This window comes from Staurois parvus, unplaced genomic scaffold (assembly GCF_062004578.1).
Source record: "Staurois parvus isolate SC_StPar_1 unplaced genomic scaffold, SC_StPar_1.0 ptg000185l, whole genome shotgun sequence".
In the NCBI taxonomy this organism is placed as follows: Eukaryota; Metazoa; Chordata; class Amphibia; order Anura; family Ranidae; genus Staurois; species Staurois parvus.
The window spans coordinates 423,725-440,953 of NW_028317981.1; the positions used below are offsets into that span (position 1 = coordinate 423,725).

General features: G+C 45.2%; 1 protein-coding gene across 3 annotated transcripts in view; it reads left to right on the plus strand.

Moving 5' to 3' along the window:
* Window positions 1-17,229, plus strand: part of TBC1D22B (TBC1 domain family member 22B) — a 275,367-nt gene that overhangs the window by 207,508 nt on the left and 50,630 nt on the right. For all 3 annotated transcript variants that reach the window (XM_089677368.1, XM_089677369.1, XM_089677370.1), the window contains one exon: window positions 1,118-1,193. In XM_089677368.1, coding sequence (XP_089533494.1) covers window positions 1,118-1,193 — 76 coding nt within the window. The remainder of the gene's footprint in view (window positions 1-1,117; window positions 1,194-17,229) is intronic.

Below are 17,229 nucleotides of genomic sequence, written 5' to 3' on the forward strand. Positions count from 1 at the left end.
AATGGCTACAGTGGCCCCTCACCTCCTTACATAGACCCCACAGGGTCAGCTCGCCTTAGGATAAAACACCACTCTGATGAATCACCGGATCCTCCCCAGAGTCATATACTCTATCAGCAGCTTCCTCCTTAATAGAATTGAGCAGAGTGTTCTTTTCTGTTTCTTCTTTTATTTTCCTGGCATCTCTATCTGCTGTCCTCTCATATTATGGCCTGTAGGTGGTCTGGTTACTGTTTTCTTGCGGAAACTGCATCATTAACTGATGAACGGTAGTTACATGTTTTCTGTTGAAATTGAAGCTCCAGTCTGCAGTCAGCCAAGTCAGTCAGGTTTTTCAAGTTTCGGAGAGGCGGCTGACTGCAGACTGGAGCTTCAATTTCTACAGAAAACATGTAACTACCGTTCATCACTTAATGATGCAGTTTCCGCAAGAAAACAGTAACCAGACCACCTACAGGCCATAATATGAGAGGGCAGCAGATAGAGATGCCAGGAAAATGAAACAGACTGAAAAGAAGAAACAGAAAAGAACACTCTGCTGACCCTGTGGGGTCTATGTAAGGAGGTGAGGGGCCACTGTAGCCATTGTTTGGATTCACACAGTGTGGACACTTGTCATCACATGCATGAAGATTGAGGTTTTTTTTTGTTTTGTTTTTTTGGACACTATTTTTCATATGGACTTATTTTGAGTGATTTATATTTGGAGTGATTTTTGAATTATTGGTTGTGCACTAAGAATTGAATCGCTCTGACATTTATAAGGGAAGCACACCAGTCACTCCATTGCTGCTGACTTTTCGGTGTGATGTAATTTTGTTGGTTCAGCCCTAAGCGATTCATCCTTCAAAGTGGTTCTATGTCTCCATCCATACGCTTTGCATAATGCAGAGCAGGTATGACCTCTGTTTGAACTATTAATGTTCCCCCAAAACTTTATGTAATCCATATGCATTTTAAAACAATATGTTCTTGTTCTAAGAAATCCCTTTGCATGGTGACTAGCATTACTCCCTTTTTTTTTAATCTGAAATCTGGATTTGTGTATTGTGTAAATGGTGGTTGTTTAATCTAAGTAACAACAGTAGTATATTTCTTGTCTTATTTTGTTTTTTAGGATAACTACACCTTTGCTCAACCTGGAATTCAGAAAAATGTAAAGGCATTGGAAGAGCTTGTGAGCAGAATTGACAGTAAGGAAATTAATAAGTGCACTTATCCTTAGAACACTTTAATTTTTTTTCTGTTTAACTTAACAGGTTTTTGGTAGTAAACCTAGACAAATCTCTATTACAAAAAACCACTTTAACTTAAACTCTTGCTCCTGTATACACTTTATGGGCCAGAGCAATTTAGACATTTCTGCTGTAGACCTGTTTATTCCATTAACGTTATTATGTAACAAGTAATACATATGTTTTTTATGGACAAACAAGGCTTTCCATTGGTCATTGTCTTACAGAAAATATATTTTTTAATTTAACATTGCAGGATACAGATGATTGAGTTATGTATCATCTTCAGGTGGTCATTGGCAGAAAAGCTGTAAGGGAAAATATCCCTAGCATAATGTGTGTGTGTGTGTGTGTGTGTGTGTGTGTGTGTGTGTATATAATGGGCTTAGGTTAATGGTCTATGATTCTACCACGACGTTCATGCATGTGGTGGTGTTTTTCAACCGAATGCACTGAAATGGACTTGTCCCAATTAATTGTTTTTTGCTGACTGAAGACTGAGGGCAGGATGTATTTTTCTCCAATGTTTTGAAACCAGCTCTTATAAGGGCCTGTGCCTTTTCAACATATTTGAGGGAATAAAGACACTTTAGTAAGGAGATACAAAATTGCAATTGAAATAGTCTTTAATAATTGTGAATGGTAAAAAAATAAACTACTTATCAATATAAGGCACAGGGATGGTTGGCACGCAGGATGATATCCAAAAAATATGAATCCTTTATTGAAAAGACACTGATACACACTGATAAAACAGCCTACACGTTTTGTATTTTAATGGTTTTTATTAATTTTTAACTGTTTAACACATTAGCAACAAATCACACCCACGCCGGGGCTATCAATTGCACATAAAAAATTAGAAAAAACAGTGCTCGAACACCAGCAGAGCAAAAGGTGCGCCCATGCAGGGGCTATCAATGGCACTTAAATGACAAAACAATAGTATAACACTGATAGTAACTCAAACTAAAGGCAGCTATCCACTGCCACACCAAAAACAAACAAAAACAAAAAGAAAAGGAAGTACAAAAGAAAAAAGATAACAAAACCAAGAGCAGGGATCCAAGAACGCCAATACTGAGCAACATCACATCCCCAGACTTGCTGGGGGGAGCATCCGCAGAGGCCAGTAGAGAATGAAACTCCAAAAGTCGGCACTCCCTCTCCCAGTTCCGAACCACCGTCAGCTGTATAACATGACCACGCACCGTGGCTTTATGCGCCTCCCACAGGGGCACTGCCGAAGAGACACATCCCGAGCTTTCCGTGAAGTATGTGCGTAAGAAGGATTCTATTTGTTGGCAGGTAACCTGAGTGGTCAAAAACAGAATCAATGCGCCAGTGAAAGGGGTGCCATACCAACCCAGAGAGGGCATGGAAGAGTACCAGGTTATCATGGTCCGACCAGGGTGAGGAGGGAATAGCTATCCGCCTGACCAAGGGAAGCTGCTGAACATGCATGAATATATGGTCAATTCTACAAAAACTGTCATGAGGGTTGGACTAGAATGTAAAGTCACGCTTAGTTGGGTGAAGTTCCCGCCATACGTCTGCTAGCCCCGCCGTCTGCAAGAGAGAGCGCATACGTTCCTCTAGCACTAAGTCATGAGAAGGGGCCACCTTAGGCATAGCGCCTATCCAATGTGGAATCCAAGGTAACATTTGAATCTCCCAAAAGAAGACGACTCTTGGAGTGTCGGGAAACAATGGTGCAAAGATGAGAAAAGAATTTATGCTGAAAGCGATTGGGCGCATAGTAAGAGACAAAAGTAACCTCCTGGTCCCAGAGGGTGCCCTACAGAAGCAAATACCTGCCCGTGGGGTCCGCTATATTCCAAGCACAGACAGCGTTTGAAAGCTATCCGTACACCCCAGCGTTTCTCAGGAGCCGAGGCCATGTAAAAGGTGGGATAATGAGGCAAAAGATACCGTGGAACGGAGGACTGAGAAAACCTGGTCTCCTGTAAACATACCACGTCGATTTGTTGTGATTCAAGGTGATGAAAAACTTCAGCCCGCTTCTGAGGCAAATTGAAGCCTTGAACATTTTGTGAGTGTACTTTCAAAAGGGGTGAGGCCATGGCGGTATCAGCACAGCATGCTCAGCAGAAAAAGCATAAGTCGGCCAACAATTTCCACTCCCAATGGCGTTCGAACCATGGCGTCCCGAAACCCTGCATTAAAAAACAAAACAAATACCAGAGAAGAAAAGAAAACAAGAAAAGAAATAAGAAGAAATAATGACACAAGAAGTACAAACTGGCAAGTCCTAAGCGCCAAACTAATGATCCCGTCAGTAAGGTCCAACAGTAAAACACAATGTGGGAGATCCAAGATACATCTTCAGCCTGGAGAAGAGCATGACAGACTTGATCGTAGAGTGGTCTGAGGGAGAGTCCTGTTCCTGTTGGACGACCGCTTCTACAGGCAGCCCAGAGGAAGCGCCCTCGCCGGGGATCCTAATGAATGAGCTGGGCTCTGAGTAGCGGCTTCCGGCAAAAGAAGGTGTAAAGATTCCAGGAGAGAGTGGGTCTCCTCCGGCATGGCAACAGAGTGACTGCGGCCCTTGTAGTTGAAGGTGAGGTGGAACGGAAAGCCCCAGGCGTATTTAATTCTGCGGTTCACCAGGACCGAAGTGAAGGGCTTCAACTGGCAACGCTTCTGAATAGTGGTCTGGGAGAGGTCTGCGAAGAGCTGGTAGCGATGCCCCTGGAATCTGAGGTCTGAGTTGTTTCTGGCCACCAAGAAGATAGTTTCCTTAGTGCGGTAGTAAGTGAACTTGATGATAATGTCCGTCAGGGGCCCACCCGGTCGTCTGGGGCCCAATGCACGGTGTATTCAGTCAAATTTGAGCCAGTCAATGGGAATAGCGGGCGTCAGAGCAGTAGCTGTGGAGGTGAGATCTGTGACCATTTCTGGGATACCCCTTAATCGCAAATTGCCACGGCGGGAACGTTTTTTTAAAATCCTCAAGCCAGAGCAGCGCGTCTGCTAATTCTTTCTTGAGGTCACACAAATCCTGTTCGTGACTTTCAATGACCGTGGCTGCAGTGTCCATTTTATCCTTGAGATCGTTCGTCCAATTGTCCAACTCCTGAATTTCTCGCGAAAGACGATCGGCCAGCTTGGAGTTAACAGAGGACATTTACGACTGCAGCATGGACTTGAAGCGGAGCAGGAGCTCAGCATCCCTCAGAGCTGGAGTGGAAGACTGCAGGGATGCCTCTGATGCCAGGTCGTCATCACCTCTGGGATCCGGCCCACCCATGGGTAGCAGCGGCGGGGGACCTGAAATCGAGGCCGGGGCTTCAGTTGTGGCCTCCGGCGGAAGATACAAACTCGCGGCCGGGGCCCTGGAACCCTCCGGCGGCAGACCTGAAATCGAGGCCACGTCGGCCGCAAATTCTGGCATGGCTCGCCGGGTGCTGGAGGCCGCTGACTTCTTGCACATCGGGGCACTGGGGGACAGGAGGCCAGGAAGGGTTGGAGGGAAGGCAAAAGACCCCCCCCCCCTCCAGGCTAAAAATCGGCCGATGTGCCCGGCGGCCAAGGAGGAGGTCTACACTGCGACCATCCTTGAGCTGCTCATGAACGCCCCCCAAGCCTACACGTTTTGAACGCTAGTCCTTAGTCCTGGCTGACAAATGATACATGAACACTTATATATGTTTAAAAGTCACATGATTGACCAATGCAGGTGAATTTAAAATGGCAATAGAGCAATACCCAAGATGACTCAGCGCTGGAACAGATTACGGATAGTAACAGCAATTAGGGAGCAGTCCACAATGAACATAACAAAAATGGATGCTTCCATTGTTGTTGATAGCGTAATGTTTATATATACCATATTAATAGATGCTATCGTAAACATATTACTACCTGGATACTATTTACAAGACAAAATAAGGCGATACAAAATAGAAAAATTAAAGCAGATGGGAATCTTATTTGCACAGCCACTTAAAGTGGTCGTAAACCCAAAAAATCTAAATTGAAATGACCAATCTACCTCACAAAGCATAGCAGAAATCTGTCCCTAGTCTGGCCAGTCATCTGAAATCCTCTCTGCTATCCTACAGTGAAAAAACCCGAAACATGAAAAACATTTGTGTCACCACATGTCCTCTCCTGTGACTGACAGACTAATTAGGAGTCAGCTCCAGCCTGAAGAGACTGAGAAAACCGTTATCCCCATAAACACTGGGCAGCATTTGAGGCACCGGAGACAGCAGACTTTGGTAGGCTGGAGGGAGCTGAACAACTGTCGAGAATTACTCAGTGGGACACTGTGTGCTTATCTCTGCTAAGGGAGGAAGAGGGGGGATACATACTTTGTCCAGTTATAATTATCAACTAACAGGAACCAAACAACCTCGCACATATTTAACCCCTCAGCTCCCATAGAGAGAGCCGAGCAGAAGGATCACAATTAACCCCTCAATGGTTTGGCACTTTTACTGTAGTGCCCTACTTTCAAGTACTGTCCGATAGTTACACAGTAATAGTGGCCAGTAATTGAGGGGTTGTGATTCTCCTGCTCGGCTTTCTCCCTGGTAGACTCCTAATTAGTCTGTCAGTCACAGGAGAGGGGATGTGGAGACACAATTTTCGTTCATGTGACTCAGGTGTGGGTGGGACAGAACACTCGCGGAGAGCAGTGGACACACAAGGCTTTTGAGGAATTTGGGGGGCACTTGATCGGTATAGCAAGGTTTAAGTCCGGGGCACACAGCAGAGGGGCAGTTCAGGCAGGCAATGGGTGAGTCCAGGCACACAGCAGGGGGCAGTTCAGGCAAGCAATGGGTAAGTCCGGGCACACAGCAGGGGGCAGTTCAGGCAGGCAATGGGTAAAATCCAGCCACACAGCAGAAGGCAGGCTGGCAGGCAATGGGTAAGTCCAGGCACAGAGCAGGGGGCAGGCTAGCAGGCAGTGGGTAATCCAGGCACACAGCAGTGGGCAGGCTGACAGGCAGGGTAATTCGGGCACACAATAGAAGGCAGCTCTGGCAGGCAGGGTAATCAGGGCACACAGCAGAAGGCAGCTCTGGCAGGCAGGGTAATCAGGGCACACAGCAGAAGGCAGCTCTGGCAGGCAGGAGGTCCGGGCACTCAGCAGAAGGCAGCTCTTGCAGGCAGGGTAATCAGGGCACACAGCAGAAGGCAGCTCTGGCAGGCAGGGTAATCAGGGCACACAGCAGAAGGCAGCTCTGGCAGGCAGGAGGTCCGGGCACTCAGCAGAAGGCAGCTCTTGCAGGCAGGGTAATTAGGGCACACAGCAGAAGGCAGCTCTGGCAGGCAGGAGGTCCGGGCACTCGGCAGAAGGCAGCTCTGCCAGGCAGGAGGTCCGGGCACTCAGCAGAGGGCACTTTACTGAGTAGAAATCCAGGGACTCACTAGCCAGCAGTGGCCTCAGCAGAAGAAGGCTAGGCAGATAGGCACCAACTCCTCATGGGTCTTCAGAGGGCTGTGTGTCTTGGCCGCAGCTTCAAGACTACACAGGCAATATAGGACCACAAGTTCCAGCAGTGCACAAAGCAAAGCACAGTTCAATGCATCTCCTAGTTAGGTCTCAGCCATGAGCGTCTCTTTCCATCCTGACTCAAGCTCTCCCATTCTAAAAGTCCTTCTCCCCACATAGGGACAGTATATGGCCCATTCAATTGACCAAGCCCCAAGCTCCCTGTGCCGACACGTCGGCTTTTCACAGCCACAAGACACCATGCTGTCTGCGCTCCCTACTGGGATAACTCTCACCTCCCTCCCCCTGCGAGGCACAGGAACTTCAAATTATAAACAAAGCAGACAAGCTGACTGTTGGCCACACGTGTTAACAAAAAAACCCACAAAAATAAAAGAATATTTCTGCTGTCCGTCACAGTTCATGTGTCAGGTTTTTTTATCGTAGGAAAGCAGAGAGAATTTCAGATGACTGGCTGCTCATTTCTTGGCCAGACTATGGACAAATGACTTCTGCTGTTATGATGTGTGAGGTAGACTGGTCATTTCAATTTTGATTTTTGGGGTTTACAACCACTTTAAGAAACAGATCCGTATCCCAGCTATGATTTAAACAATGGGGAATGCGGGTATGCATCTTGTATATCCAATATACTTAACATTCTAGAAGTCTATGATGTCTGCCATCCCCCTAGTGTACATCACGAAAATGTTTAGGCACGTTGGAAATATTCCTTGCATTACGTAGGGGACACCCCATATATTGTACTTACAGCAAGTAAAATAAGTATTGAAAACGTACTATTTTTCTCAGTAAATATATTTCTAAAGGTGCTATTGACATGAAATTTTCACCACTGAAATTTGTTCTTTTAGTTCTTTCTATAGATGTTCTATTGCATTCAAGTCCGGTGATTGGCTGGGCCACTCTAGCAGCTTTATTTTCTTTCTTTGAGACCAATTGAGAATTTCCTTGGCTTTGTGTTTGGGATCATTGTGTTGCTGGAATGTCCACCCTCATTTCATCTTCATGATCCTGGTAGATTGTAGCAGATTTTTTTTATCAAGAATGTCTTTGTTTTCCATTCATCCTTCCTTCAAAGACATGACGTTTGCCAGTACCATATGCTGAAAAACAGTCCCACACCGTGATGTTCCCACCTCCAAACTTCACTGTCGGTATGGTGTTTTTGGGGTGATGTGCAGTGCCATTTGACCTCCAAGCATGGTGTGCAGTGAGCTGGTCCCTGGCCCGCAGATGGGCAAGTGGAGCCCAGGAGACCTCACGGGGTGCAGGGGGGAGAGGCTGGCACTGTGTGGAAGCAATTCGCGGCAGCTCTGCCACCCAATGCTTCCACCGGACAGGTGAGCCCTGCTGCTTGCCCACTGCAGGGCTAAAGGTTGAACAAGCGTCGGGTGATATGAATTCAACATCCCTGAGTATGTTTTGCAACAAGGTTGCGATGGTCTTAAGAGAGCTCTTTGCTTTTACCCATCGTGAGATGTTTCTTGTGTGATACCTTGGTAATGAGACACCCTTTTATAGGCCATAAGATGAGACTGAACCAACTGATATTAATTTGCACTGACAAGGGGCTGGATTGTTTTGTAATCACTGGTAGATTTCAGCTGGTGTCTTGGCTTTCCATGCCTTTTTGCACCTCCCTTTCTTCATGTGTTTAATACTTTTTCCCTGCCTTTCAATTTTATTTCACATAACTTAATTTCTGAACTTATTTTTTGGGGGGTTTCTTTGTATGTATGGATTTTATGGGTTTTTACCAACAAAATTTCATGTCAATAGCACCTATAGAAATATATTTACTTATAAAAATGGTGACGTGGTTGTCACGGAGCTGGTCCTTCCTTCCCCATCCTCCAGGTTTGCTGACTGCCACCCCCCACTCCTCAGCAGCCCCTTGCTCTTCTATCCTATCCATGCTGGGACTTCTAGTCCTCTTTGTCCTGACACAGGCAGCCCTCAGCAGCCCCTCACCCCCCTGGCTTGCAGCCTGGCCTCCTGCTGAAGGAATCCACAAACAGGCTATCTCCTCCCTTCCCCCTCATGCACAAATTCCTGGGCTCCCTGGACAGGTCTGGAGACCTGGGAGACAGGACCCGTTGCCATGGTAACCCGATAGGAAGTATCCGGTTACCAGCTCTATACTTAAGGGTGAGCAGAAAAACCTCCATGTGTTCTCCTGGCTGCGTGTGTGAGGGAAGGCTGCGCTGAGGGCCAGCTTCTCTCATCCGAAAATCCCCCGTCCTCCTCCTCATCTCCTGGACTGTCTGTGCTGCCTGGAATTCCTGCACTGTGGAGGAATCTTTTGCTGTCCCATGAACCTGGCTGTATCTATCCCCTGCCTGGATCTATCCCCTGCCTGGACTTAACCCCTTGTTCTCCGTGAACCTGCCTGGATCTATCCCCTGCCTGGACTTAACCCCTTGTTCTCCGTGAACCTGCCTGGACTTAACCCCTTGTTCTCCGTGAACCTGCCTGGACTTAACCCCTTGTTCTCCGTGAACCTGCCTGGACTTAACCCCTTGTTCTCCGTGAACCTGCCTGGACTTAACCCCTTGTTCTCCGTGAACCTGCCTGGACTTAACCCATCCCTGCGTGGAGCCTCCTGTGTGGATTAACCCTGTGGATTACCATACCCCTGTTGCTCCATATTGCCTTCCGGAGAACTGTACTGTGTTGCTGTGTCTGGTGTGGATCTGTGGACTAAAGGAACTGTTGTCTGTGCCCCAAAAACCTCCCCAATAAAAGCACGTTGGGTTCTGTGCAATCTGTCTCTGTGTGCTCTCTGGTTCTCTTGACAGTGTTCAATACTTATTTTACATGCTGTATGTCACATTGAACTAAATGTATCACATGGCCCGAACCACAATTGATATGCTGTGCAATTTTATGTTTCACCTGTGATAAAAGATGTAATGTTCTTACTGGGTTTATGAATTCTGCAATATCTGCATATACTAACCCTACAATGGAATGATCCAGGATAGGAAAGTCAGGTCTTATTACTTTTATGGGAACAAACATGACTAGGTGCCAAAATAGAACGTACAATAGGAGCCCTGCAGATACTAAATGCAATGCCTTTAGACAAGATGTTATATAATGCCCTATCAGTATATAAAATGTGTATGGTTTTTCTGGATTATACTCATTATTTTATTATACTCTGCAGAGTAAATGGTAACAAAATTAATTCTCCTATTTTATCTAGATTTAGCTCTGGATCTAGATTTTGCTGAGTATGTATTAGAGAGTATGTCTGTCCTTTTGTCTATGCAAGGCAACATTGAAGCCCCTATTTATGCTCCATTGAGCATAAGCGCTATTAAAAAATCTTTCTCTGATCTCACAATCTTTCTCACAGAGAAAGGAGTCAGTGGAGTAATGCCTTCTGGCTCAAATGAATTCCCCTACAGGGATACTATTAATTGTATGTATAGGGTGGCAACTAGTAGCTAAAAGTATAGCAGTGCCCGCACATGACTTCCTGAAAGTTGTGGTTAAAACTGTAGAAGCACCAGAGTTTCCCAACAACGTAATATTGTAATTGATGGTGAGTGGCTCTGAGGAGCCAGTAAAGCTCAGATTTAATGGATTCCTGTTGACATAACCCAGCAACATAGTAAGCTCAAATGCGGTGGAGTAATGCCTTCTGGCTCAAATGAATTCCCCTACAGGGATACTATTAATTGTATGTATAGGGTGGCAACTAGTAGCTAAAAGTATAGCAGTGCCCGCACAGGACTTCCTGAAAGTTGTGGTTAAAACTGTAGAAGCACCAGAGTTTCCCAACAACGTAATATTGTAATTGATGGTGAGTGGCTCTGAGGAGCCAGTAAAGCTCAGATTTAATGGATTCCTGTTGACATAACCCAGCAACATAGTAAGCTCAAATGCGGTCCCCTGGTTATCCCGAACAATCAACAGATCGTCAATAAAGCAACCATACCAAAGAAAATTGGCAAAAAAATGGGTTGGTGTATGAAAATAAAACACTCCTCCCACCAACCCATAAATAAATTAGCTAAAGATGGCAAAAATGTGGCTCCTATGGAGGCACCAAATAGCTGTAAATAAAAAAAATTATCAAAAAGACAAAAATTATGTGTCAACAGGAATTCGATTCATGTCAGTAAGTAATAATGTTGAATTGCTCTAATGGACAGATGATATGGGATAAATGAATACAAGGCTACAACATCCAATGTCACCCAGACATAATGCTCGGTACATCTGATATTCTCCACCTGAGATAATACATGACCTGTGGCTTGGATGTAACCCGGTAGCTTCTGCACAAGAGGTTGCAAATGTAGGTCCACCCACACACTTAAGGGTTCTATGAAGGAACCTATACCCGCTACGATGGGGCATCCCTGTTTTGGGTACAGGCAATTTATGAATCTTAGGTAGGTGATGGAAAACCAGGGAAACCGGATCCCGCACGTCCAGCAACTCTGCAGTTTTCTCACTAAGGACCCCTATCGACCTACCCTCCGCAATGAGGTTAATTAAAGCTGATTTAAATAACTGTGTAGGGCTTTAGGTTAAACACTGGTGTTGGGTAGCTGTCTCAAAAATGGTGCACTTGTTATAACTGAGAGATCCCTTCCTGTACGAAATTTTAAACTGTGTATCTTAACCGTACTGTACAGAACAGATGCTTCATAATCATAGACCTTGGATTATAGGCTTCATACCTTCATATGGGACGCTGGAAAAACTTCTAGGACATGCCCTAGCTTAACTAGTGTATTTTACTTCAGTCTTATCCACTGTATTTTCACACTGGTTATTTTACTTCCGACTCTTATATTGTTACTAGACCCACAACAGTAAAATCAGTCTGTATAATGCAGTAACGCATGCTTGTTATATCCACTGTGGAACCATAGGAGTTAATCCTTCGCATTGTGTAAAAAGGCTCTTTTCAAGGTGACTTGACAAAGGAGGCCCTGCCCCCCCAAAAACATCTAGTCATAGCAACCACATTACTGCTGTTCTCCTTCCCCTCTCCAGAGCATTGGAAGCAGCCGATGGAGTGCGTGCATGCGCCGGCTGCTCTGGGCGCAGTAGTGGCTGCACGCTGCAAACTATTAACAGTCATGCTGGGGAGATCTGTCATCACCCTGTCTCACCATTTGCCTTAGTGCTGCACCCTGGAGAAGAGCCGAGGAAAACTAACCACAGATTCATATGAATCATTGTATCATGTGAGTGCAATTATTTTGAAGTTTTTATAACATATTAAAATGGAGTTACACTAGGGCGGCTGTGCGCTCTCTGCTGTTTTCTTGTTTTTACTCAGATTATCTTCTGCCACCCAGTGGAGTACCTCGAGAGCTGCAATTCCAACTCTGTATCTATAGTACTGTGTTATTTAGCCCACGAGTGGTTCTTGTATTTAAGATCAGCACATTAGTGGCTTTTTCTTTATAGGGTGTAAACAGAGGACACCACTGTTGGGGTCTACATTAATCACCAAGGAGCACCAGATATCATGTAGCCTTGAAGGAAGAAATCCTGACCTTTTCATGGTTGGAGAAACACTCTCCAGTCACCTCTGCTGTCTACATCCCAGGAGTGGGCATTTGGAAGGCAGATTTCCTAAGTTGTCGCAGCCTGGACCAGGGGGAATGGGGCCCTTCATCCCGACATCTTCATCCTAATATGTCAGGGATGGGAGATTCCGGATGTAGATGCCCTGGCCTTCCGGTTCAAAAACTATTTATCCCCATTTGTGGCCAGGACTAAGGATCTTCTATCACTGGCAATGGATTCTCTGATATTCCATGTACTCAGTTAAGGCTAATCTATGCCTTTTGCTTCAGTAAGAATTCTGCCTCGACTGCTCTCAAAATAGAAGAAACAAGTGAATTTCATTGCATGACAGTAGCCCAGAAGAACGTGGTACACAGACATACTCAGACGTCTAGGAAAAGACCCCAGTCACTTAAAAAAAAAAAAAACACTGGCAAAATCCAAATTCTATCTTAAGGCCTCCTGTTTCATCCTGCTTCTCAGTCACTGGTTTTAACGGCATGGTTTTTGAAGCCCAGGTTTTGAGGGGCAGAGGGGTCTCCTAGTCTGTCATTCTCTCATTGCTAAAAGCAAGGAAAGCCACTTCCAGAAAGATCTACTGTTGTACCTAGAAAATCATGTTTTGCCTGGTAGTTACCCTTACAGCATGCTGATAATTTGGTTCTCTCTCTCCCCTCTCTCTCCTCTTTATCTCTTCCTCTCTCTCCCCTCTCCCCCCTCTCCCTCTCTCTCCCCTCTCTCTCCCCTCTCTCTCCCCTCTCTCTCCCCTCTCTCCCCCTCTCTCCCCTCTCTCCCCCTCTCTCCCCTCTCTCTCCCCTCTCTCTCCCCCTCTCCCCCTCTCCCCCTCTCCCCCCCCTCTCCCCCTCTCCCCCCCTCTCCCCCTCTCCCCCCCTCTCTTCCCCTCTCCCCTCTCTCCCTCTCTCTCTCCCCTCTCTCTCTCCCCTCTCTCTCTCCCCCTTCCCCCTCCCCCCTCCCCCCCTCCCCTCTCTCCCCTTTCTCCCTCCCTCCCCTCTCTCTCTCCCTCCCTCTCCTCCCTCTCCCTCCCTCCCTCCCCTCCCTCTCCCTCCCTCCCTCCCTCTCCCTCTCCCTCTCTCTCCCCCTCTCCCTCTCTCTCCCCCTCCCCCTCTCCCTCTCTCTCCCCCTCTCCCTCTCCCTCTCTCCCTCTCTCCCCCTCTCCCTCTCTCTCCCCCTCTCCCTCTCTCTCCCCCTCTCCCTCTCTCCCCCCCTCTCCCCCTCTCCCCCCACCCTCTCCCCCCCCCTCTCCCCCTCTCCTCTTTCTTTCTCTCTCTCCTCTCCTCTTTCTCTCTCTCCTCTCTTTCTCTCTCTCCTCTCTTTCTCTCTCTCCTCTTTCTCTCTCTCCTCCACCACAATGAAGGGACTATGGTCCCTCTCTCTTTGTACCATTCTTTGAAGCACCCATAGGAGATTGCGCTTCACTTTCAGGACATATTCAGAGTCTCCCCTAAAGCTACAGCTTTTTCAGGGCCTCACAAGGGACATCCAGCTTCAAGAACCACCATCGCTAGATGAATAAGACCACTGATCTCAAGAGCTTACGCCCTAAAGGACAAAGCACCTCTTGCACTATTATGTGCTCACTTTTACTAGATCTGTAGGAGCATGAGCATTCTGAAATCAAGCCTCTGTTGCTCAACTTTAAAAGTCTGCCACCTGTTTCTCTGTTCATACCTTTTCCAAGTTCTACCAGGTGGACGTACTGCGGATGCAGCTTTTGGCCTCAATGGTTTTTTTTAGCAACACCCTGTGTTCAGACTGTTGATTGAAGAATCTGAAGATAAAATAATCATACCAATAAGTCCATTAGCTTAGTATAAGATCAAAAAACAGGTCTAGCGGAGTAGGGTAAAATGCCCAGGAATTGTCCTTAATGCTTGACCAGTGTCCAGTCACTTGAAGGTACTAGCCTTTAACCCAGGATCTATGAATATCAAGCCTGTGTCCTGTCCTGTTCTCCAGGAGATGACATTTACAGGCAAGTCAAAATTCCTTTTTTTTTTTTTTTTCCTCCCCTAGTTCTGCTCATATGCGGAACTATGCCACTTGTAATCATGTAGGAGAGTTTCGTGACCTCTGGAAACAAGTTTCTGTCTCCCATCAAGATACCCCCATGCCTGCCTTTTTATTTTTTTTTCTTTATGTAAATACTCTAACATAAAAAAGTATTTGAACATATAGGACACCTCTAACATGGCCCTTGTCTAGATTAGGGTTATTAAGTCTTCCATGTATTTGGAAGTGCATTGTCCAAAATATAACCCGTCTTTAAAAATTTGCCCTCATTGATGCAATTTGTGTATTCCTTTCAACAGGCTTGGAACATATTCTAAGGATACAAGAAAATTCAATGTGCTTGCGATAAGTGTAGGATTGTGCTGCTATCTCTTACTTTTGAATAGAGGTTTGTAGAAATCTTACCATCCTCACCCATGAACACATGTAGAAAGTACACAGAACTGTGAGAGAAAACAGGATTCAATTTTATGTTCGAATGTAGAGTGTTCCAAAAGCTTACAAATGCATCAAATTCAACAGATGATCCTCTCCAAACCATGAAAATGTCATCACTGTATCAGAGCAAGATCAACACATACCTAAAAATAAATTGACAAAGGCTGGGGCCATGCAGCTACCCATGCCTTTTGTCATGAATCTGATTGTAAACGCCATCTTCACACCTACAGAAATTTTCAAGCACCAGTTCATATCTCTGGAGTATGTTCTCTGTTGGTATTGTAGATGCATTTTTACCCAAAAAGTGTGGGGTTGCATCTAAACCATCCCATTTGGAGATATTTGTTTGTATAGAGCTGTTGCCTACACTGGTCAGGTCACAATCCAGAGGCAACTTGGGCAAGTTAGCCAGAAAATCATTGGTGTCACAAAAGTGCCATGAGGGGGATGGAGATACATGGCTGATGCCACCAGACCTAATAATGATTGGCTAGTATTTTAGGGGTTGACAACATTATATACTTTGGACAGTGTGTAAGTAACTGGGAATGTTGAATGATTCAAGATCTATTCAGCCACTTCATCAGATAACCAGCCATTGACGACTCCAGTTTCCTTCGGATGGCTCAACTTATTGCAGAGATTTGAAGTTGGGACAGATTTAATTTGTTGATCAGTAAAAGGATCCTCCAACATACTGATGTCCCATCAGTAATTGCATAGCCAAGGTGGACTATCACACCACTTTTTAAGGCTTCAGAATTAGGTTTTTATCTTCCTTAAGAGAGGTTAAAGTTTCAGACATGAAATATGAACAATGTATATCGTTCTATAATGTGAACTTGTCTCCAGAGCACTAAGTGTCATTTCTGTATGATGCCTTGTTCTTCTGCTATCTGCTTGAGTCACTTCTTACAAGTTTTCCTGACACCAAGAGGTAAAAAGGTGATGGGGGAGCTCCAGGACACAGCCTGTGAATGACCACCTCAGCTCTGTTCCTGTGCGCTATGTGTCGAAGTGTGTGTCCTTTCCCTCCAATCGGTTCTGAACTCTCCTCACTGAGCTCTGTAGAGTATAACTTTAGCTACCTGCCCCCTGCTTTCTAAACACTCAAACAAGCTGTAGAAGATGTGGACTTTAAACAGCTGTAGAGAAGAGAAGACTGCAGATAAACAGATACAACTTATGTAGAAGGATTTGTTTCATTTCTGTGTATCACTTGAGGCTAGTCACTTCACTGGGTATTAATTAAGGGTTTTACCACCACTTTAAGGCGGTTTTCTCTGACACATCGTTAGAATATGAATTCCTGTTGTGCATGAGTTTAACAGAGTCTCTATGAACTGTTTAACCATCTCAAGTCTAGACTCTTTCCCCCCCTTCCTGCCAGGCCAGTTTTCAGCACAGTCACACTTTGAATGGTATTAAGTCAGGCATGCAACACTGTACCCAAATTAAGTTTTATAATTTTTTAAGACAGATCTTTCTTGGCGGTGATCAGGATGCTGGTATGAGGTATGGCGGTGAAAGGAACAAATTCTCCTGCGCTCTAGGACCCAGGCGGGTGGCGGATGGATGGAACCAGAACTGGAAAAATCGACCACCAGTGCATGTAGAGTTGTGCAGCTCCAAACAAGGCTAGGGAAGCCCGACCAATACTGCAAAGCGACAAAGAAAACGAGAAGCGCACCAACCTAGCGCATTACCTCAGTAACCAAAATGTATTAATTATAAAATAATACTCACAAACAGTGAATAAAATCAGGCATGTAAGTCCTCAGAGGGACTTGAAAGATAAGGAGCCAGCGCGAATCCCATCATGGGGGTAGATACTCAGTACAGCTGTCGTGTTTCGAAGGGCATCCCTTCTTCATCAGAGCTAACTGAACTGAGAGTGCTCACTCCCATATATACCCAAGGACTGAAATTTGGCCCTCCTCACGGGGTTGGGCAGTCTCAGGCTGGGAGGAGGGGCCAAGGTGTCATCAAAATGCAATATCTATTTGTAATGCCATCAGAAAAATGATGCATTAAACCACTCAATGTAGATACAATACATCAGTTGGAGAATAGTCACAATATTAATAATGATGATGAATATATACAAGAGAAAGAAAAATAAAAAATTATGAAACACTAATTATTAATAAAAAAAGCAATCAATGAATGGTGCTTGAAATGGGCAATTCATCCAAAGTGCTTGTCATGATTAGATATATAATGTATTAATAAATTATTAATACATTTGTCAATAGATAAGTGAATATATATATATATATATATATATATATATATATAACATGTAGATTGTGGATAGTAAATAGTGCAACGTGTATTACCAGGCAACTGCATACACTTGTTGGTAGGATGGTGGAGGATCCATGTCTTAGGTAGGAAAGATGGATACATAATATTTAATAATCGGCATCAGAGGGAGATCTTGTGCCTCCTAATATGGCTGCAGGCTGATTATGTATGTGAAACGCACGCCAGTGT